The sequence below is a fragment of the Schistocerca americana genome, chromosome 3 (assembly GCF_021461395.2).
Source record: "Schistocerca americana isolate TAMUIC-IGC-003095 chromosome 3, iqSchAmer2.1, whole genome shotgun sequence".
Taxonomy (NCBI): domain Eukaryota; kingdom Metazoa; phylum Arthropoda; class Insecta; order Orthoptera; family Acrididae; genus Schistocerca; species Schistocerca americana.
Genome location: NC_060121.1, coordinates 319,890,584 through 319,913,654, shown reverse-complemented (window position 1 = coordinate 319,913,654; position 23,071 = coordinate 319,890,584). Strand labels below are relative to the sequence as shown.

The window sequence follows — 23,071 nt, the reverse complement described above, 5'->3', positions numbered from 1 at the left end:
CACTGTGTCTCATGAGCTCTTTATACCACCCACTGTATGTTACAGGTACTGAATATATCAGCCACTGGGTGTCACACGAGCCTTATATACCATATGCTGTGTGTTACAGTGCTCTATATGCCATCCACTGTTACAGGTGCTCTATGTGCCATCAACTGTTATATGTGCGCTATTTGCCATCAACTGTTACTGGTGTTCTCTATGCCATCCACTGTGTGTCACACGTGCTCGTTATGCCATCCACTTCGTGTTATATGAGTTCAATATGCCATCCATTGTGTGTTATAGGTGCTCTATATGCCATTCACTGTGTTTCATACGAGCTCTGTATACCACCGACTGTGTGTTGCACGTGTTGTGCACAGCACTCTCACACCACTGCCTGCGTGTTGCAGGAGCGCGCAGGGGATGCGGCCTGGCGATGCCCTCCCGCCGCCTGCCGCCGCCCCGGCGGCCGCCGCCGGCTCACTCTCGGTCGCAGCTGCGCGCCGTCTTCTCCGCCTGCGACCCACACCGCACCGGAGTCGTCTCGCTGGACCGCCTGCTCGAGCTCGCCAGGGCCTACTGTCCGCCGGACAGCTCGCAGGTACGAGCCACCACTGTCTGCGCCACCGCTTCGTGTAGAAAGCAAACATTTCTGTTCGGTGGGGTGTAGGCTAGGTGGTGTAGAGGATTAGAGTCTTTTCTTTCTTTTGCTTGTGCCGTTTTTCCCGCGGATACGCAGGGTCGGCATGGTTAATCGGATGTGGCAATATTGGTGGAAGGGGTGGCCGGATGCCCTTCCTGCAGCCACCCCGTACCCCCCTGGGAACGAATTAGTGTACCCCAACTGTCTGCGACTAGTGTAATCCATGGAATAGTGCGAAAGTGTTCAGATGTCTGCGAGCCGTGTAACTGAGGCGGTGCGTGGGGACTAGCCCGATATTCACCTAGGGGGATGTGGAAAACCACCTGAAAGCCGCATCCAGGCTGGCCGGCAGACCGGCCCTCGTCGGTAATCGGCCGGGCGGATTCGATCCGGGGCCGGCGCGCCTACCCGAGTCCAGGAAGCAGCGCGTTAGCGCGCTCGGCTAACCTGGCGGGTCGTATAGAGGATTAGAGTGACAGTTCAAAAAAAATAGTGAAACCTGTGATTACGTAGACTTCCCTGGCGTAATAACATGATACTCTTCTCGGGTACGGAGCCAGGTAGTGTAGTCATCTTGACACAATATACCAACAGACCAAAAGCAGCGAATGTAATACACTTCCGTGGTACACACCAGATATTAGTTCAGTACAAATTGCCGCGCGGGGTTGCCGAGCGGTCTTAGGATCCTTGTCACGGTCCGCGTGGCACACCCCGTCGGAGGTTCGAGTCCTCCCTCGGGTATGGGTGTGTGTCTTGTCCTTAGTGTAAGTTAGATTAAGTAGTGTGTAAGCTTAGGGACCGATGAAGTCAGCAGTTTGATCCCATAAACCCTTACCACAAATTTCCAAATTTTTTTCATTACAAATTCTACCATCCGACAGAATCTTACCTGTACGGAAATTTTCGATCCAGTCGCAGTTCGGTTAGATATCTCATATGAATGAATTTTCTGTTATCAACACCTCTCGCGAATGAAGCCGGATAATGTAGTTATCTTGAAATAATATTTCAACTGACCAGCTGGCCGCTTTTTCAGGTGAGTATGTTGACGCACGATCTCGCCGGAACTGAATTACGAACAGAATCGGCTGCTACTTTATACAACGCGGCCGGCTCACCGCGCATGTGTGAGCTGCAAAGCTGTGAACTAGTACCGCATCGGTGAAAGAAACAGACTAAACGATATATCGCTAGCACAACACTAATCAAGAGAGTCCGCTGGTCGAAATGAAGATCGTTGTTATTTAATACCAGATAAAATCGGATTCCAAGTCTTACACTACTGGCCATTAAAATTGCTACACCAAGAAGAAATACAGATGATAAACGGGTATTCATTGGACAAATATATTATACTAGAACTGTCATGTGATTACATTTTCACGCAATTTGGGTGCACAGATCCCGAGAAATCAGTACCCAGAACAATCACCTCTGGCCGTAATAACGGCCTTGATACGCCTGGGCACTGAGTCAAAAAGAGCTTGGATGGCGTGTACAGGTACAGCTGCCCATACAGTTTCAACACGATACCACAGTTCATCAAGAGTAGTAACTGGCGTATTGTGAGGAGCCAGTTGTTCGGCTACCATTGACCAGACGTTTTCAATTGGTGAGAGATCTGGAGAATGTGCTTGCCAGGGCAGCAGTCGAACATTTTCTGTATCCAGAAAGGCCCGTACAGGACCTGCAAAATGCGGTCGTGCATTATCCTGCTGAAATGTAGGGTTTCGCAGGGATCGAATGACGGGTAGAGCCACGGGTCGTAACACATCTGAAATGTAACATCCACAGTTCAAAGTGCCGTCAATGTGAAGAAGAGGTGACCGAGACGTGTAACCAATGGCACCCCATACCATCACGCCGGGTGATACGCCAGTATGGCGATGACGAATACACGCTTCCAATGTCCGTTCAACAGGATGTCGCCAACCGCGGATGCGACCATCATGATGCTGTAAACAGAACCTGCATTCATCAGAAAAAATGACGTGTTGCTGTTCATACACCCAGGTTCGTCGTTGAGTACACCATCACAGGCGCTCCTGTGTGTGATGCAGCGTCAAGGGTAACTGCAGCCATGGTCTCCGAGCTGACAGTCCATGCTACTACAAACGTCGTCGAACTATTCGTGCAGATGGTTGGTGTCTTGCAAACGTCCGCGTCTGTTGACCCAGGGGTCGAGACGTGGCTGCACGATCCGTTACAGCCGTGCGGATAAGATGCCTGTCATCTCGACTACTAGTGATACGAGGCCGTTGGGATCCAGCACGGCGTTCCGTGGTACCCTCCTGAACCCACCGATTCCATATTCTGCTAACAGTCATTGGATCTCGACCAACGCGAGCAGCAATGTCGCGATACGATAAACCGCAGTCGCGATAGGCTACAATCCGACCTTTATCAAAGTCGGAAACGTGATGGTACGCATTTCTCCTCCTTACACGAGGCATTACAACAACGTTTCACCAGGCAACGCCGGTCAACTGCTGTTTGTGTATGAGAAATCGGTTGGAAACTTTCCTCATGTCATCACGTTGTAAGTGTCGCCACTGGCGCCAGCCTTGTGTGAATGCACTAAAAAGCTATCGATTTGCATATCACAGCATCTTCTTCCTGTCGGTTAAATTTCGCGTCTGTAGCACGTCATCTTCGTGGTGTAGCAATTTTAATGGCCAGTAGTGTAATAGGGATAATGGTTTCACTATAAGCAAGACGTGCAATACGATTTTATCTGATATTAAACAACGATCTTCATTTCGACCAGAAGACTCTCTTAAAAACGGTTCTGCTGACGATATATCGTTTTGTCTATTCCTCTGGCCTGTACGCTACTTGTTCTCAGCACTGCTTCTCGTGGCCGCGCGGTGGACCGCCTCAGTTCTGGCAATATCGTGCGTCAGCATACTCACCTGAAGAAAGCAGTCATTAAAATATTGTGTCAAGATGACAACATTACCTGGCTGCATACCCGAGAAGAGTGTTGTCGTGAAGCCTGGAACAGTAATCTGGCAGGGTACAAGGAATACAAGTAGTTTGATGAATTAGATTAGGTGTTCATAACAGAAAATTTGTTCATTAGGGATATCTAATAAAACTGCGACCATATCGAAAATTTCCTTATGGGCAAGATGCAGTCATATGTTGTCATCTATACTGAAGGAACACCTTGTGTGCCCCACGGAAGTGTATTACATTCGCTGCTGTTCGTGTTGTACATTAATACCTTCACAGATAGTATCAGTTACAGTTACAGGCTTTCCGCATATAAAGCAGTTACTCACCGGAAGAAGGCAGCAATTGAAATATTGTATCAAGATGACTATATTATTTGGCTGCATACCCGAGAAGAGTGTGGTCGTGAAATCTGGAACAGTTATTTGGCAGGGTACAAGGCATACAAGTAGTTTGATGAATTAGATTAGGTGTTCATAACAGAAAATTCGTTCATAAGGAATAGCTAACAAAACTGCGACCAGGCTTTCCGCATATAAAGCAGTTACTCACCGGAAGAAGGCAGCAATTGAAATATTGTGTCAAGATGACTATATTACTTGGCTGCATACCCGAGAAGAGTGTTGTCGTGAAGCCTGAAACAGTAATTTGGGAGGGTACAAGGAATGCAAGTAGTTTGATGAATTAGATTAGGTGTTCATAACAGAAAATTCGTTCTGATTTGATCAAAATCAAATGGTTTTTTCGTTCATTAGGGATATCTAACAAAACTGCGACCAGATCGAAAATTTCCTCATGGGCAAGATGCAGTCAGGTGTTGTCATCTATACTGAAGGAACACCTTGTGTGCCTCACGGAAGTGTATTACATTCGCTGCGGTTCGTATTGTACATTAATACCTTCACAGATAGGTACAGTTATAGGCTTTTCTCATATAAAGCAGTTATAGCCTATGCATGGCGTTTTTATATTGTAAATATGGCAGCAATATACAGTTATATAACGACAAAATATCAGCCACGTGTAATTACTGACAACCAGCTAGTTCATATGCAGACTGAAGCGACGAATGAAAATTTATACCAAGGCAAGGATTCGAACCCGGCTCTCCTGCTCACTAAATGATGGGCTAACCACTACGCCACTCTGGCACAGTGGCTTTGCACAATTGCACGGACTACCCTATCTCGCCTCCCTCCCCAATGCAAATTCCCATTCACGTCTCACTCCACTTGGTATACCCCTGTAAACTCGAACAGCATTGTAGAGGCACTACGACTGTATTGGAATAGCATCGAACGAAATGGGGGATCCTGCCTGAAACCAAGGCATAGGTGCTTCAATCAAATGAAACAGTATAGTTGAGAGGGAGGTGAGTTAGGGTAGCCCTTGCAGCTGTGAAAAGACACTGTGCCAGGGTGGCGTAGCGGCTAGTGCATCAGCCTAGCTACCAGAAGACCCGTACTGAATTCCGGCCTGGTCTCAAATTTTCATTTGTCACTTCAGTCTGCATATATACATCATACATGTCTGATGCTAGAAAAAGTCTCAGGAACCATATAGTTTAATTTGACAACTAGCTGTTAGTGTAGACTGTAAACAAATGTAAATTTGTGCAAGTAACGGAACATAATAAGGTCGTACGCTTTCATTTCTTCTTCTTGTCGCTCAAGCATTAGACCAGTTGGTTCGTTGCAACATCTTGGTCCATCCAGCTTCTCTTGGGCCTGACAGCGTTCCTTCTTCCTTTACGTGTGTTCTGCAGCAGTTGGTCCAGAATACATTCATCATCCATTCTTTCTAAGACGGTTGGTACGTTAATAGTGGAAACTAATGATTTACAGCTCGTAAAAAATAGATACGTGTTTAAAATTTTACTGACCTTCAAAGTAGTCACCAGCTTTGTGTATAACCCATTGCCAGTGATGTGGAAGTCGTATGACACTCTTAGCAGTGCCAGTTGTGTTGACAGTTCGAGGGCGCGGTCTATTGTCCGACGAATTTGTAGCAGTTCTGAAGCGAATACCGTGAAGTGTTTCCTTCAGTTTAGAAATCGAGTTGAGCTCACGAATCTAGACTGTCCACAGGGCAGAGTCTACAAAGTCACGCAGCCATTGCCAAATAACAGTCTTCTATTAGGGTATTAAAGCTACTCGGAGAATTTCGAAGTCGAATTTCTCGAGAATTTTTGACAGTTGCACTGAACTGCATAGGGATATTGATATTTGAGTTCTGAACTTCACATATCATAAACATGAAATAATTCAAAAATCAAGTTGTCGTGTGGTCTCCTTGCGATCCACTGAGTTCCAAAGTAACTAACACCCCCTAAGTTTTTGCATGAATAAACCAATGCATGCCGAGAACATGTATGCGCGTACTATCTTACGGAGCATACACTCATATGGTTCAAATGGCTTTGAGCACTATGGGACTTAACTTCTGAGGTCATCAGTCCCCTAGAACTTAGAACTACTTAAGCCTAACTAACCTAAGGACACCACACACCCATGCCCAATGCATAATTCGAACCTGCGACCGTAGCGGTCGTGCGATTCCAGACAGTAGCGCTAGAACCGCTCGGCCACTCCGGTCGGCGCATACTGTCAGATACGTGATTAGTACCTAGAATTTTTGACTGACCCTGTATGTCATACGCAGATTCCGACTTGTACTCGGGAGGTGCGATGTTGAAATTTCCGTCGGATCATACCGATTCAGATTTTCCGTCGTTTAGGTTAACGCGCAGTTTGGCGCCTTGTGAGACAGGGAGCTGAGCCATATTCTGTACGGACCCCAGTCTCTAACCCTGGAAATACGACACACAAACAGTTGAACTACGATCACACACGGGGCAAAGATTACACTATTCACAGATCGATGTCACACACGACTTCCCTTTTGAATTAGGGATAGGAAAGGCGTTCGGCCACAAAGGTAAATTAAAATAAATTTGCCGAATCGTGAAAATAGCGGTCCCCGCACTATGAAATAAACGTAAGGTGACAGAATTGGTAATGATTTCCTATTCTTTAGGAATTCCGTTCCTTCTTTCTTTCTTTCTTTCTCGGGGCCTTTGTCCCACTTCAACGCGGGGTCGGCTTTGTTATTCCAGATTTGGCAGTGTTAATGGCAGAGGGTGGCCCGATGCCCTTCCTGCAGCCACCCCGAACCCCCCGGGACGGAAATAGTGTACCCCAACTGTCTGCTTCTAGTGTTAGTCATGAAATACTGCGAACGTTTCAAATATCTGTGAGTCATGTGACTGAGGCGGGACGTGGGGACCAGCTCAGTATTCACCTAGGGGGATGTGGAAAACCGCCTAAAAATCCACAGGCGGATTCAATCCGGGGCCGACGCGACTACCCGAGTCCAGGAAGCAGCGCATTGGCGCTCTCGGCTAGAGATGGGCAAACTCGTTCATCCTTGGGAACTAGTTCACTGCTGATCGTTCTTTTTTGGGAACCGTTCAATTTTACTCGTTCACCGTTCATTTGTGCTTGATATATGGTTCTTATGAAAAACTGAAAACTAGTAGTGTAGGTGACTGAAGGATGGAGGGCACCAAGAGGGGGCACTTGCCTCCCCCCTGGAGTATATTCATTACAGAATTCTTACACACTTTTAGAAGTAATTTCTGTGATTCTGCAGAACCTGTCGTTAAGCCAACCGCAGTCTTCTGTGGCTGATCGCAGGGAAATAATATAGGGTGGCGCACGCAAAACCGGCCCCGAGTACAGACTGCTCGCCAGTTACGGACGATGTGTTGCCCGTTACGAGCAGACACAGCAAACAGACAAACATGTAATAATTAGGTAGTGAAGAAATAATAAGCTAATGCAAGCAACAATTGCGAAACAATCGATGACGATGTGTAGAGAGCTGGGAGAACATGAAAATCTCACCCAACGCTCATGGGCTATAGCTCATGTAGTCTTGCAAACCCGTTGGGCAGGCCGCGGTGGTCTCGCGGTTCTAGGCGCTCAGTCCGGAACCGCGCGACTGCTACGGTCGCAGGTTCGAATCCTGCCTCGGGCATGGATGTGTGTGATGTCCTTAGGTTAGTTTGGTTTAAGTAGTTCTAAGTTCTAGGGGACTGATGACCACAGATGTTTAGTCCCATAGTGCTCAGAGCCATTTGAAGCCAAACCCGTTGGTGGCTGTTTCCCAACTTAATAGACTACAAGTGTCTTGTAGAAAATTCTTCGTTTCAACTTCCAGTACATAGCTATGCTACGTTGTAAACAATAATCGTTTGCACCCTATATATACTTCACGTTGTCTCTGAGTTCGAGGCGAAGTAGAGACTTTATGGAAGCATAAAATAAAATGTGGTTTTCTCATACTTGCGTCACACGCTTAGTAAAAATTAAGTTTTTATGTTGCATTACTAACGCGAATACAGCAATAATAATAATAAAGTTCGCAGTAATAAAGTTTTTGGTTTGAAAGCTCCTTGTCAACAAATGTTTTTAAGATAATAAGTAAATATGATTTTATGGCAATCTATGTCTTTTCAAATGGAGAGGCACGAAAATCGTTTTATATGAATTTTCTTACACTAGAAATTAAGCAAATTATTGAAAGGTGGCTGCTAAATCAAATCGATGAAACCAAAAAATATATGAATAACAAAAAAAACTTGCCTTGTTATAAGTATGTCTTCTGCTGTTCATCGATATAATGAAGTGAGCTGATATGCCCTTTTGTTATCTGAAAAGACGTACCTATTACATACTACGTAATTTTTTATGTAATTTACGTAACTATAAAATACTTTTCGATTACCGGTCGTGGACGCTGAATAGCCAGAACCAAATGCAAGAACAGTTTGGAACACATGTAAAATAGACGAGCGCAGTGAACGAAACGAACAACCGGATACTGAACTAACTAGGAGCAGTCGGCAGTGGAACTGAGACAGGTGGTCATGCGAAGAACGACGAGTGCGGCCGAGGGAGACCGACTGAGACGAGCACGCGACCGAGGCTGGAACGAGAACTGCCGAAGTGACCGCCGCGACTGAAGTCAACTACTGAACTGTGAACCGATCGTTCCTCGTTCCCGGAAACTATAAGTAGACCGCCGCGACCGAAGTGAACTATGAACCGATCGTTCCTTGGAACTCGTTCCTCGGTCCTTTCGTTCATCTTGGTGAACCGTTCCTTTGCACCCGTTCGTTCGCGAACGACCCATCTCTACTCTCGGCTACCCTGGCGGGTTGAATTCCGTTCCTTCTTGTGGTCTTCATAATCATAGATTTAGACCAGATTTTAAACGGAGACATTCTTTCCTGCGCGGCAGCAAGCGTAAACATTCACTCCAGAAGGACAGCACATTCTTGTGAAGTGAACGAGCATTGTGACGAGGACGTGCGCCCAGGAGTGCACTCGGCGGCGATGAGGCATGCTGGCTGGACTGTTCCGCACGGTGGTTGCAGCTGCCCACAGCTCCGGAAAACTGTCACGCCAGAGTTGCTCGCACTCCCTGGCAGGTGGACGTCGGCGGAGAACACTCCTCTTCGTTCAAGCCTGCAGTTCCCGGGTCGTCGCCACCGCGTTCTCAGGGAAACAGGAAGCTCAAATTCTACGCCGGCGTTTGACCTTCCGAAAATACGAGGCCTTTGTAATTTAATTTCTGTCATCCGCCGGAAGTCCTCGCTCTGACGTACCGTAGTTTGCTCCGTCACGTCAATCTTCTGAAGTGCAAGAATTCTTCGCAGGTTTGTTTTACGAAGACGACGTCTTAAGAATCGAGCTTATCTTCAAATATTTAGATTTCCCTCGACAGACGCTGAGATCAAAAGGCCACGAAGTACCAGGAGAGACAAATGAAATTGCCAGCTGCTTTAAAATTAAAGTCACTAACAAAATGGCTCTAAGCACTATGCGACTTAACTTCTGAGGTCATCAGTCGCCTAGAACTTAGAACTAATTAAACCTAACGAATCTAAGGACATCACACACATCCATGCCCGAGGCAGGATTCGAACCTGCGACTGCAGGGGTCGCTCGGTTCCGACTGTTGCGCCTAGAACCGCACGGCCACTCCGGCCGGCAAAGTCACTAACAAATGCTGTCGATATGAGAAACCTGAAAATTAGGGAGTACGACGGGCGTCTCATTTTGTTGAAAAAGATAGCAGATTAAAGTGGAAAAGCAGGAAATAATTGCACACACAGCAACAAAAGTTTTGCATTTCCCCTTCATTTCGAAATTTGTGGCACAAATAACAGAAACTAGCTCTGAGGCATGCGAATTTATTCATCTGCAGTGTGTCCAGATGACAAAAAAAAATAGTTTAACCTCAAAATCGTCTGTTTCATGTGGGGATTTTTCACAGCTCTGCTGGGCACGTCAGTACGTGGTGGAACGTACCCTTGCTCAGATGCAGGCATCAATCCGTCGTGGCATTTCACCGTCGATATCATCAAGCCAGGCTTGGTCTAAATTGTCTCACCCTTCCAGAGGACACGCAGAGCAAGTGGTCGTTGTGGACATCCAAGGGCAGCTCTTCTCACACTTCACCCAAAAAATCACCAACATTCTCCTCTGAGTGCGAAAATATTTTGTTGAAGGGAGAAACGATCATCGTAATAAAATAAGGAGAATCAGAGCTTGCACGGAAATATTGTGAAGGTGGTTCGATGAACTCTCCACCAGCCACTTAAGTGTTACTTGCAGAGTGCTCATGTAGATGTGGATATAGGTCCCGCATATGTTCGATTGGATTCATGGCTGTGGAACAGGCAGATCATTCCATTCTGATGATCCTAGCATGCTGAACGAACATGTTCATGAAAACAGCACTTAACTGTTATCTGCAGAGTGTCCATATAGATGCAGATGTAGCTGCCGCATATGTTCGATTGGATTCATGGCTGTGGAACAGGCAGGCCACTCCATTCTGATGATCCTAGCATGCTGAAGGAACGTGTTCACGAGAACAGCGTGATGAGCACGTGAGTTGTCATCCATTAAGAAGAAATTTTCACCAAAATGTTGCTTATATGGTCCCACAATTGGTTGCAGAATCTTGTCCACGTTCCGTAGATTACTGAGACTGCGCTCGTCAACTGCGAGAGGTGTATGGTGGCCCCATGTAATGCCATTCCAGAGCATCGTCGTCTTACATGTGGAACAAAGCGCTGGAGGCGCTCAATGTTACTTGGTTGTCTACAAACACGTTGTCTGTGATTATCGGTATGCAAACAAATCTCGGTTTCATTCATAAACAACACCTGACACCAATTCTGGGACGCCCGTTCTGCATGGTTTCTTGCTCATCAATAACTGAGTCCATTTTGTTGTGGTACACGACGTGATGGTCGCCAAGGTCGTCGAAAATGGAGATTCGCATCCTCCAGTCGTTTCCTAATAGTCTGATGCGATACATGATGTCCTTAGCCTCTTCGAACGCCGAATTTGGCTGTGGAGCAGTTAGCCCACGAGTCCTGTGACTCAAAAGTCATAGATACCGACCATCCTGTGCACCTGTCGAATGTGGATGGACTGTGTAGTGTAGTCCTCAACAGTACCTGTGAATTGGAACCGATTCCATATCCTCACCACATCTCTTTGGCTCCAGACCACACGTCGAGCAACTAGCCTGGTTGAAAAGCCTTGTGCGCGTAACGTGATGTGTACCCGATCATTGATCGCGATTGTCATTCGAGGCATGATGGATGTTCACTCCACTGTTCCACAGACATCTCTGATACCTACCTGCTGGTCCTTGACTTTAACTGAAATTCTACAATCCTTTCGAGTGCAGCGTTCTACCCGTAGGCAACGCTCATGGTAAATGTGTGTATCTTTACCAACAACGTCGGGAGTGACCTTCCAATCGGCACAGGAACAGTTACAATAGAAACACACTCGCAACAAAACTACTTGTGAACTAGTTGTAATGATAATCATGTATGAAAATCAAGGAAACGGCAAAGAGATACAATACCAATAGTATCCGTTCATCCTTTGATCATGTTGTGCAATAAAATGAGCACAACTTTTTCTTAAATGCACTTAATTTCTTTGTGTTATGTGCTACTGCAAGCCATGCATTGAAGATTCTTTTATAATTTACTTTGAAAATACCATAGAAGAATATACGCAGATGATTTGTTCGAATACTGACGATGGAAGAAATATTGATTACCAGTATTAAATTGAAGATGTGTGCGAAATATGTGGGAAGCTATTCCTCATCACGACGATGAGCGCCTCTCCCATGGGCTAAATTACGATCCATTCCCAAATATATCACTAACTGGAGGCATGCCACTCCCTTGACGTTAATGTGTCCACCACTTGGGGACGTTAAGCACAGCGCCCCTCTTCGTGTTATTAGAGCAGCGCACGGTATTTCACCGTCTCATCTCCCTTCAGTTCCACAGTGATGTGTATGAATACAAACACAACACAGCTGTTGCACGTTCAGTTAATTCAGGCATCCAAACTAGTGTTCAGACGGAAGACGCCTGACGTAGAACCGAATATAAAATTCTGCACTAAAAACAGAATACGATGGTACACACAAAATGCGAAAGAACTTGCTTCTCTTGTAACAGCTCAAATGGCTCTATGGGACTTAATATCTGAGGTCATCAGTCCCCTCGACTCAGAACTACCTAAACCTAACTAACCTAAGGACCTCACACACATCCATGCCCGAGGCAGGATTCGAACCTGCTACCGTAGCAGCAGCGCGGTTCCGGACTGACGCGCCTAGAACCGCTCGGTCACAGAGGCCGGTCTCTTATAACAGCAGCGTACCGTAGATCAACACAATGACTGAACGTTCCTATTGATTTGAAAAAAAAAAAACGAACAAGTCATTCATGTTCTCAAGAAGTGTCCTCGAACAGACCCACAAAACTATAATCTAAAGCGCTGGCGTCAATCTCTTGTGTAGTTTTTGAATATGTCTTATGTTCGCATATGATGACATTTCTGAAGCCGAAAATCTCCTCAGTAGGGATCAAAATTATATCCGCAAATAACGACGGTTGAACTCCAGCTCTCTCAGTTCCTCCACGAGACCCACAAAGCAGTAGATACCGGCGGCCAAGTTGATGCCGCGTTCCTCGATTTCCCGAAGACGTTCGACCCAGTTTCACACTGCCGCCTAATGAACAAAATACGATTGCACTGAATATCAAACCAGCTGTGCGATTAGACCGAAGAATTTCTGGCTAACAGAACACAGCATGTGATTCTCAACGTCGCGAAATCGTCAGACGTGCACGTAAATTCTACAAGTAAAGACTACAAAGGAGTGTCATAGTAACACTACTTTACATGGTGTATACAGGTGTTTCGGTAAGAGCGTGCAACCATTTAGCAGGACATAGAGAATGCCTCACTGAACAATTTGAGGTAGGGTAACTGGGGTTGGAGAAGCCGGCTTAAGGAGATATTGAAGTAAACTTCTCTACCCTACTGGCCGAGCGGTTCTAGGCGCTTCAGTCCGGAACCGCGCTGCTGCTACGGTCGCAGGTTCGAATCCTGCCTCGGGCATGACTGTGTTTGATGTCCTTAGGTTAGTTAGTTTTAAGTAGTTGTAAGTCTAGGGGACTGATGACCTCAGATGTTAAGTCCCATAGTACTTAGAACCATTTGAACCAATCTACCGTTCAGTCTAACATTACTGTCTTCCGGCATATTTACAAGCAACATATGTACAAGTTTACACGTACTGTGCTGTTTATTTACATGTAGAATTTTTATTTCCTGCAAAGAAACAAGGAGGACGAGTCTAATTACTAGAAAGTCACGGTGCTCGTTTTGTTTTCTTCATTTGTCCATAAGGTGGCTCTGTTGTTTCGTATTTACATTGTCCCATAATAGAACGAGCCATGAATCAACGACAGACTCATTCACTACTCATTGCTACAGTTTCGCAGAACTCACTGACATGCACTTTGTGTATGAGGAAGTACGTTGCAACGCGCTTGCTGCTGAATGGCTGTACAAGAAACAATTTCCTAACAAGCATCGTCCGTCACAACGAGTGTTTATTACTCCCGATCGACGAATGCCACAATTTTAGCTGCCTGTGGTGTGATTCGAAATACACCAGGCGTATTTGTCATGGTGCGTCAGAATCTTGTTCGCTGATGTCATGCTTGCATTGAGGTTGATGGTCGTCAGTTTCAGCACGTTTTGTAAGATACAGTGCAAATGGTACGTTCATTACGTCAGTGGTGGTATTTTCAGTATTGGAACTAATGTTAACAAAAAAGTGCACAGTAATATGATTTTATTTCTATTATTTCCTTAAGCTGGCTTCTCCGACCTCAGGTTCCCTAGCTCAAATTGTTCAGTGGAGTATCCTCTATGTCGTCTTATTTAAACATCCTATATACATGACGTAGCGAATAACGCTCAAACATCTACCACGCTTTTCGCGGATGATGTTGTTGCATACAGGCATAGAAAATTGTAGGCCGGCCGGTGTGTCAGAGCACTTCTAGGCGCTTCAGTCTGGAACCGCGCAACAGCTAAGGGCGCAGGTTCGAATCCTGCCTCGGGCATAGATGTGTGTGATGTCCTTAGGTTAGTTAGGTTTAAGTAGTTCCAAGTTCTAGGGGATTGATGACCTCAGATGTTAAGTCCCATAGCGCTCTTACAGATTTTAAATGCCAACTTGAATAGTCATTTGGTTGTCATTTCACCCAACGACTTTAGAATTTCCGAAGGAATGTTATCTGCACCATCCGCCTTATTCGATCTCAAGTCTTCAAAAACTCTTTTAAAGTCTGACTGTTATATCGGATCCCCTATATGTTTCATATCGCCTCCCAGTTCCGCTTTTATCACTCAGTATACAGTTCATCCCTATCATAAAGGCCTTCAATGTACCGTTTTCACCTAGACGTTCTCTGCGCGTAGAAACAGAATTTCCACTGCAATCTTAATGTTGCTGCCCTTGCTTTTAATTTCACCGAAGGCAGGTTTGACTTTTCTTTATGCTGCGTCAGTCTTTCCGATGATCATGTCTTTTTCGATCTCTTCACATTTTTCTTGGAGCCTTTTCTCCTTGACTTCCCTGCTTTTCCTGTTTTTATAATTCCTAAGTGATGTCCAGTACATTCCTGCATTCCTGTCTTTCCCTGAACATTTTTGTGCTTCCTTCTTTCGTCGAACAACTGAAGTATTTCTACTGTTTCTCAAGATTTCATCGCAGTTACCTTCCTTGTCCTTATGTTTCTCTTCCCAACTTCTGCGACTGCCCTTTTTAGAGGCTTTCATTACCGCCTTAGAGAACTTCATATCCATCTCGTCTTTCTCAGTACTTCAGTATCCTGTTTCTTTCAACATTGATTTTTCTTGATTATTCGCTTAAACTTCAGTCTAATCTTCATCCGAGTCTTTATCTGCTTTTTGGTACGACTCAACTTACAGTCCAATATCTGATTTTCGAATCTCTTTATTTATTTTATTTATTTAGCGTATGGCTATACATGCAACATTAATACATCAAGTGTTAGACATTAAAATCTTATAACAATCATAAATATAATTTATGTTTATATTGCTCAGTTAAAAGGTTATATCGAGGTTTGAGATCCATTCTAGCGCCGATGGGGATGCCTCCAGGAAGTCGGACCAGTTCCCTGCATATGCTCGCAAGGAGCATTCACCATGGATGTGTTGGATCGTCCGTCTAGGGGCACCGCAGTCGCATTCTGGTGACATCGCTCTTCCCCATTTGTGTAGTGAATCCGCACACCTGCCATGTCCAGTACGTATTCGATTTAATGCGGACCATGTTTTCCGTGTTAGTTCCATTCCAGAGATGTTGCAGTTATAGCTCTCAAACCAGGTCTGCAGTTGGTCATTTGTCTTTTGGTTCCAATCTAGTCTCCATTGTTTCATGTGGTCATAGTTATTATTTTGAAGCTGCTCAGCTGTGCGTATGGGTGGCTTTCTTGATTTCAATCGAGTGTGTCGCAGTTGTGAGAATTCTTCTTTAATTGGTAGTTCTGGTTTTGTCTCAATCTTTCTGAATTCGTGCAGTAGGGCCGCTTTTCTACGCAGGTCCGGGGGCAGGATATTACATAGCACCGGTAACCGGTACGTGGGCGTTGATTTAACAGTTCCAGAAATCAACCTCATTGTGTTATTTAATTGCCTGTCAATAAGTTTGGTGTGACAGCTATTAATCCAGACTGGAGCGCAGTACTCAGCCACAGAGAACACTAAGGCGATAGATGAGGTGCGTAATGTTTTTGCGTTAGTTCCCCAAGTAGTACCGCTAAGTTTTTGGATGATGTTATTCCGTGTTCGAATCTCTGTCTGACTGTGATAAAATCCAGCTGTAATCTTCCTGCGCCTTCTCGCCTTTTCTAAATATAGGGACCATGTCTTACTCTTGAGATTTTTGAGCAGTTCATTTGCTATTACTAGCCGAAATTAATTGCAGAGCTCAGTTAGTCTTTCATCTCTCTCATTCCTGCAATCAAGTCCATATTCTCGGGTAACTCTGTCTTCTGCTTCCTCCCCAACTACCACGTTCCAGTCCCCTATGATTGGTAGGTGGTCATCTTCCTCTACATACTGAATTACCTATTCTGTAACTTCATATACTTTCTCTAACTCTCCATCTATCTTCTCGTCTTCTGCTTGTCACGTCGGCATGTATACCTGAACTATTATTGGCGGTGGTTTGTCGTCGACTCCGATGAGATCAACCTTATCACTGAACTTACTCTCAGCCCTAGCGTCTTCTTCTAACGCATCCTACTCCTGTTATACTGTTTTCTCCTGCTGACATTACCCTAAATTCAACCGATCAGAAATGCAGTTGACGTTCATGGAGCTATAACAGCCGCTCCATTCACCGCCACCGCGTAGCATCATGGTATAAAATGTGAAGATGGTCAAAAACTGACCGAAACCGGTTACAGACAAAATAAATGTTTTTGCAGTCGAGACTGTTTGTGTGTATTTTTAAAATACTTCGCATTTCCATTTTCAGATTTTTTAACTTCCCTGCCACATTCATGCATCTCATATTCCACACTCCAATTTGTAAATGTTACCCTTTCGTTAGTTATGCAATCTTTTTCTCATGGTGACCTCTCCGTAGCCAATCCCTTCCCAGGGATCCGAATGTGGAACTAACAAGTCACCATTTCTGAAGTTTTATGTATAGGAAAAACATATGAGAGTAATAGGCGTACTACGTGGCTGATAATGTTTCCCTCGCTCTGTGGTGAAAAAAGTGGGAATTGGACTGTAAACAATAGAAAGTGTGAGTCCATCCATATGCGTACTAAAAAAAGATATTATTAATTACGGATACAAAACACACAAACTTAAAGGTTTTCGGTTCAGAAAAATACCTAGGTATTACAGTTACGGACAGCTTAAAATGGAACCATCAAACAAAAATGTGAGGAAGGCGAATCAAAGACTGCGTGTTACTTGAGGAACACTTAGAAGGTGCAGCAAATCTACGTTACGCTGCACTACGCTCGCAAGGCTACTGCTGCGCGATATGGACTCCTTAGTAGGGACCCTGGTAATCCATCAACGAAACGGGAACCGCAGCTGGGCATGAAGTACTTGAATAATGGTAACAAAACCAACAGCTGTATTGGAATCCAACGGCGTTTACTTTTTTTAACACGTACTACCATTTCGACACCGAATGATGTCATCTTCAGGCCACAAGCGTTACCTGCAAGTTACAACCGCAATGACAAAAATAAACAGTATCTTCAAATGGGAACAGTTATAAAGCATGTGCAACGACCAGATTCGTATGCAGCGACGCCAAATTTAACTTGATTCGGTTCCATCGTAGTAGTAACAAGCCCAGATTTATCGGATGGTATATATATAGATAGATAATAAGGTGATAACAATATGTGTATGCTAGCCTTGTTACTACTATGATGACACAGAATCCAGCTAATTTTGGCTTCGCTGCATACGATTCTCTTCGCTGCACATGCTGGCGTACATGCTTGAATACTGTTCGCATTTGAAGACTCTGTTGGTCTTTGTCATTGCGGTTGTAGATGGTAGGTAACGCTTAGGGCCTGATGGTGACGCTATTTGGTGTCGAAAGTGGCAGCATGTGTTAAAAAGAATAATGGACGTTGGATTCCAACACAGCTGTTGGTTTTGATATCATTATTGAAGTACCTTAGTGGGGCGGATTGGCGGGGGACACCGAAAACGTTCAAAGAACTGTAGTGTTTTTGTATTATTGCGAAATAATGGAGAGAGTGACACGATTATGATGAGTGAGTTAGGATGCCAATCATTAAAACATAGGCGTTTTTAGTGGCGGTGGATCTGTTCACGGTATTTCAGTCGCCAACTTGCTCCTCCGAACGCCAGAACATTTTTTGGACTAATATCCACATAGGGAGGAATGACCATCGTAATAAAATAAATCAGCGCTGGCACCAAAGGTAAAAGGTGTTCCTTTTTCCCACGTGCTGTTCGAGCGTTGAACGGTAGAGAAATAATCCGAAAGTTATTCAGTGAACCTTATGCCAAACGCTTAAGTGTGAAACGCAGAGTAATCACGTATCTTTACAGTGGTCTGAGAATTTAGATTTAGAGTGGGCAATACAGTTATTAACTTGACTCTTGAGAGACACTTTGGCTGGAGACAAGTGATAAAGTTGTACCCAAGTGCCTTGTCAAGGGCACAGTGTAGGATATTCTACGTTGTCACTAGTTCCGGAAAGGGTACAATGATTTCGTAATTATCTTTTCCGGGGCAGACCTGTACTGTCTTGGAATCTCGCGGCGATTGACTGTCTAGGACTCGACGTCACACATTTGTCAAGTGTGTCATCTTCGTTGGGGATTCTGACACGTCAGGGACGACCGCGAATACTGTGCACAAGACTTATTGAGAGAGGATCGGTCAAGGGCCGATCTTGTACACGGGAGGCTGTGAACCGTCGCACGGAGCAGGTCAGTGTATGGAAGCAGGTCAGGAGGGTGGGGCGAGCGATGCTGAAGGCCGCGCACACACTTCAGGCGTCAATGAGTGTGGCCGGGTCAGGGGTCGCCGCTACATGTGGGTCACCAGCAGTGCAGCACTCTGCTCTGCCGTCGGCGACCGAAGAGTCCGACAGTTCACGTCGTGCCGGCGCTGCAGCGATGAGTGCGGTACTCGCTGCGAGCGGGGACTCTGACGTGGGACAGGTACGGACACACTCTTTCTATCAGGCTACCGAAGTTCTTACTCTGTTTGGAATTCGGTGACGTCAGCAATGCAGCGTATACTGTGACCTCTCCCTCAACTGCATGTCGAACCGTAGCTGTCTTAGGATGGCGGACAAAGATCCTCGTAATCTGTCCCTGGCCGGCCAGTGTGGCCGAGCGATTCTAGGCGCTTCAGTCTGGAACCGCGCGACCGCAACGGTCGCAAGTTGGAATCCTGGCTCGGGCATGGATGTGTGTGATGTTCTTAGATTAGTTAGGTTTAAGTAGTTCTAAGTTCTAGGCGACTGATGACCTCAGATGTTAAGTCCCATAGTGCTCAGAGCCATTTGAACCATTTTGAATCTGTCCCTGACTAAATTATGCTATTGGTCATTAAAATTGCAGCAGCAGGTACACAGCAAATAACGAAATTTTGCTTACTGCGCGTGTATAGCAGAAAGCAGAGCCCACCTCTGAATCGTGAATCTCTGATATGCATGAAAGTGGGCATTCTTGATCGTTTTTAAAGAAAAATAACTCGTATTGTAAAATAAGGGGTGCAATACATCACTGCGTAACACAGTGATGAACATAGCACAAGCAACTTTTTATTAAACTTGAAACTTCCTGGCAGATTAAAACTGTGTGCCCGACAGAGACTCGAACTCGGGACCTTTGCCTTTCGCGGTCAAGTGCTCTACCATGGTCGGGCACACAGTTTTAATCTGCCAGGAGGTTTCATATCAGCGCACACTCCGCTGCAGAGTGAAAATCTCATTCTGGGAACTTTTTATTAGTTTATACAATTCATCCTTCCTTTTTCCGCTTCTTTTTTAGGCCTCCACATTTGTTAACTGTTTTCTGAAACTCGATATCAAATTTTGTTGCTAAGTTTTTATTGCCCTTTGGACCTACAATTGGAATATCGTTTAGATATGTTTAACCATCTCTTTCTACAACCTACTTTCCTTCTTGTATTCTTGTTCGTGTAATGTTCCTGGAGCATTTTCCAAAAAGACGAGGTCTTCTGCGCTACAAAAAGAAAAGAACAGGGCTTTAGCGTCCAACGGTACCGTCCAGCCGTCGTGTCATCATCAGCCCTGAGGCTTCGCCGGATGCAGATACGGAGGGGTATGTGGTCAGCACACCGCTCTGCCGGCCGTTCTGTTTTCTTGACCGGTGCCGCTACTTCTCAATCACGTAGCCCCTCAATCGGCCTCACAAGGGCTGAGTGCACGGCGCTTGCCAACAGCACTCGGCAGACCCAATCGGTGACCCATCCAAGTGCTATCCAAACCCGACAGCGCCTCACTTCGGTGGAAACCAATGCGGCAAGGCCGTTGGCTCTTCTGCGGTACAGTTTTATAAGTAATTCGAAGTGGTCAGTGGTCCAGTCCTTAGCCAGACTGGAAGCAACTAGAACATGTCGTCACCTGAAAACTGCGGGAAAAGTCCTGGATTTTCTGAACCTGGCCCGTTACTGCAGAAATCCGCACGTGTGCGTCCAGCTAATGAGACCGGATCGGTTGTTCTGAGAACTGCAGCTGAAGACCTCAAGGTCGTGTCTCCACTAATGCACACGCAGAGACGGCAGGTGTCCCAGAAACCGTCGCTAACATCCAGTCCTGTGTGACCAGGTAATGCATCCCTATGCAGACAATGGGCGCAAGTCACTGAAGTGGTCAAAGTGTAAGCAGTTCGCAATTTCTTTGGTTTCTTGATAGCGCTTTTGGGTTATCGTACATTATTCACACAATTATTATTATTATTATTATTATGTCAGGAAAAGATATCGAAAAGCAAAGCTCCTCCCAATGCCCAAGGATTAGGAAATGTGTGGAAGAGAAAAAAGAAACTGGGGGAGGGGACCTGAACTCGACTGAAGGAATCAGAAGATAGCTTGGTTGTTGTTGTTGTGTAGTCTTCAGTCCAGAGACTGGTTTGATGCAGCTGTCCATGCTACTCTATCCTGTGCAAGCTTCTTCATCTCCAAGTAACTAGTCCGCAGCTCGTGGTCGTGCGGTAGCGTTCTCGCTGCCCGCGCCCGGGTTCCCGGGTTCGATTCCCGGCGGGGTCAGGGATTTTCTCTGCCTCGTGATGACTGGGTGTTGTGTGATGTCCTTAGGTTAGTTAGGTTTAATTAGTTCTAAGTTCTAGGCGACTGATGACCATAGATGTCAAGTCCCATAGTGCTCAAAGCCATTTGAACCATTTTTCCAAGTAACTACTGCATCCTACATCCTTCTAAATCTACCTAGTGTATTCATCTCTTGGTCTCCCTCTACGATTTTTACCCTCCACGCTGCCCTCCAATACTAAATTGGTGATCCCGTGATGTCTCAGAACATGTCCTACCAAGCGATTCCTTCTTCTGGTCAAGTTGTGCCACAAATTCCTCTTCTCCCCGATTCTATTCAGTATCACCTCATTAGTTACTTGATCTACCCACCTAATCTTCAGCATTCTTCTGTAGCACCACATTTCGAAAGCTTCTATTCTCTTCTTGTCTAAACTATTTATCGTTCATGTTTCACATCTATACGTGGCTACACTCCATACAAATATTTTTCTAAAAGACTTTCTGACACTTAAATCTATACTCGATGTTAACAAATTATCATGATACGGCAAAATTTTACATAAGTTGTAGGTAATCAAATTAAGTCCGTAGATCTTGCAGACTGAAGTAGCTGTCGTAAGTTATTATCTATCAGTGACTGACAGTACTGTGTTGAGACACTTGAATACTAGAAAAGCTTCCCCTAGAAGAAGGATTAATAGTTGTAGCAACCTGCTGTCGTCGTGCAGGGAAGCTTGTTAGAATGTGTGCAACAGATCTGCAGACGTTCAGCACAGTTGCAGGAGAAGGCTTCGAAGATGTTGCACAGAAATAGCAGCACAGTACCACAGTACTGCAAGTGCAGGAGACGTGCGTCCTCACCCTTCAACAATTTCTCGCAGAAAAAAACAAGTATACGAATACCATGTGACTCCGAATGTTGCTCGATATGGAGGATGGAACGAGCGCATGAACAACTAATATGCGGACAGGTGCGTACAGCAAAACGCATTATTTCGGTCTTAACACGTGTTCGATCTCGCGAGAGTTACCGTGGAAAAATAGGGCCCTGTTTCTTGTAGAATTTCTGCCTGATATGGAGAAAAGTGTTTCAAGCGTTAGGGATATTTACAGGTCATCTGTTGAGGGTTAGCCGGCCGGAGTGGCCGAGCGCTTCTAGGCGCTACAGTCTGGAACCGCGCTACCGCTACGGTCGCAGGTTCGAATCCTGCCTCGGGCATGGACATATGTGATTTCCTTAAGTTAGTTAGGTTTAAGTAGTTCAAAGTTCTAGGGGATTGATTACCTTAGAAATTAAGTCCCATAGTGCTCAGAGCCATTTGAACCATTTTTTGTTGAGGGCTACGTTCGTTACAGATCGGGGGCCAGACTTGAAAAAAGCTTTTTGAGAACTACTGTTGCATTCCGTGCAACAACCACTCCCTTAGCATTGCTCTGTGCCATACCCTTGGGGATAATTTGTTGCAAGAATATGGCCCTAATGTTTACGCATCGCTGGAAGCAACGAAAAATGTCGTACCTTATTTAAAAAGTAGTGGCCCTGTGAAAGACTCGCTTTTGCAGTTTTCTGTAAAGCAGCATGCTGGGATAGTGTATGTGTCGTGTTAAAATCCGTTTATATGCAACATGAACGAATTGCTGAAATTTTACGTGAATTTGGGTAAATACACATTTTTGGAACTGATATTACCAGGTAACTGCCAAATTAATTCAGTTCTCGAAATACTTCAACAGGCTATGTAAGTTGACAGTTGTCAGACGCTGCACTTTTCGTGCCCTGAGGATACCACATATAGGATTATTGTGATAAGAACGTGCCGGACAGTCAGGTAAGCAGTCCCACACACGTAAAACGACACACTTGTAAACAAATAACATTTAAATTTTTGGTTAAATATTTTAAACACCCAGAACTAGATAAGAGATCGTATTTAAAGAAGACGGGGTACCTCGATATTGTCAGAAAATGGCAGTACTGAAAGCACGCAGCTCAGAATCTCTTGACGGAAAAACTGAAAATAAAGCCAGTGCATTTGCTTGCGTTATTACTAGTGCCAGAGACGCGTCACCTGAAGCAATTGTCGATAACTGAGAGAGGAAGTTTATACCGCAGGAAGTTCGTGATGTGCTGCACCTCAAGGTAAACACTCTCACCACTTCAGTGACTTGCGCCGCATTGTCTGCATCTCAAGGTAAACGCGACACTCTCACCACTTCAGTGACTTGCGC

General features: G+C 45.2%; 1 protein-coding gene across 4 annotated transcripts in view; it reads left to right on the top strand.

The window, feature by feature from the left end:
• LOC124607365 (rab11 family-interacting protein 4) overlaps positions 1 to 23,071 on the top strand; it is a 929,323-nt gene that overhangs the window by 236,514 nt on the left and 669,738 nt on the right. For all 4 annotated transcript variants that reach the window (XM_047139676.1, XM_047139675.1, XM_047139674.1 and 1 more), the window contains exon 2: positions 396 to 586. In XM_047139676.1, coding sequence (XP_046995632.1) covers positions 422 to 586 — 165 coding nt within the window. In that variant the 5' untranslated portion in view covers positions 396 to 421. The remainder of the gene's footprint in view (positions 1 to 395; positions 587 to 23,071) is intronic.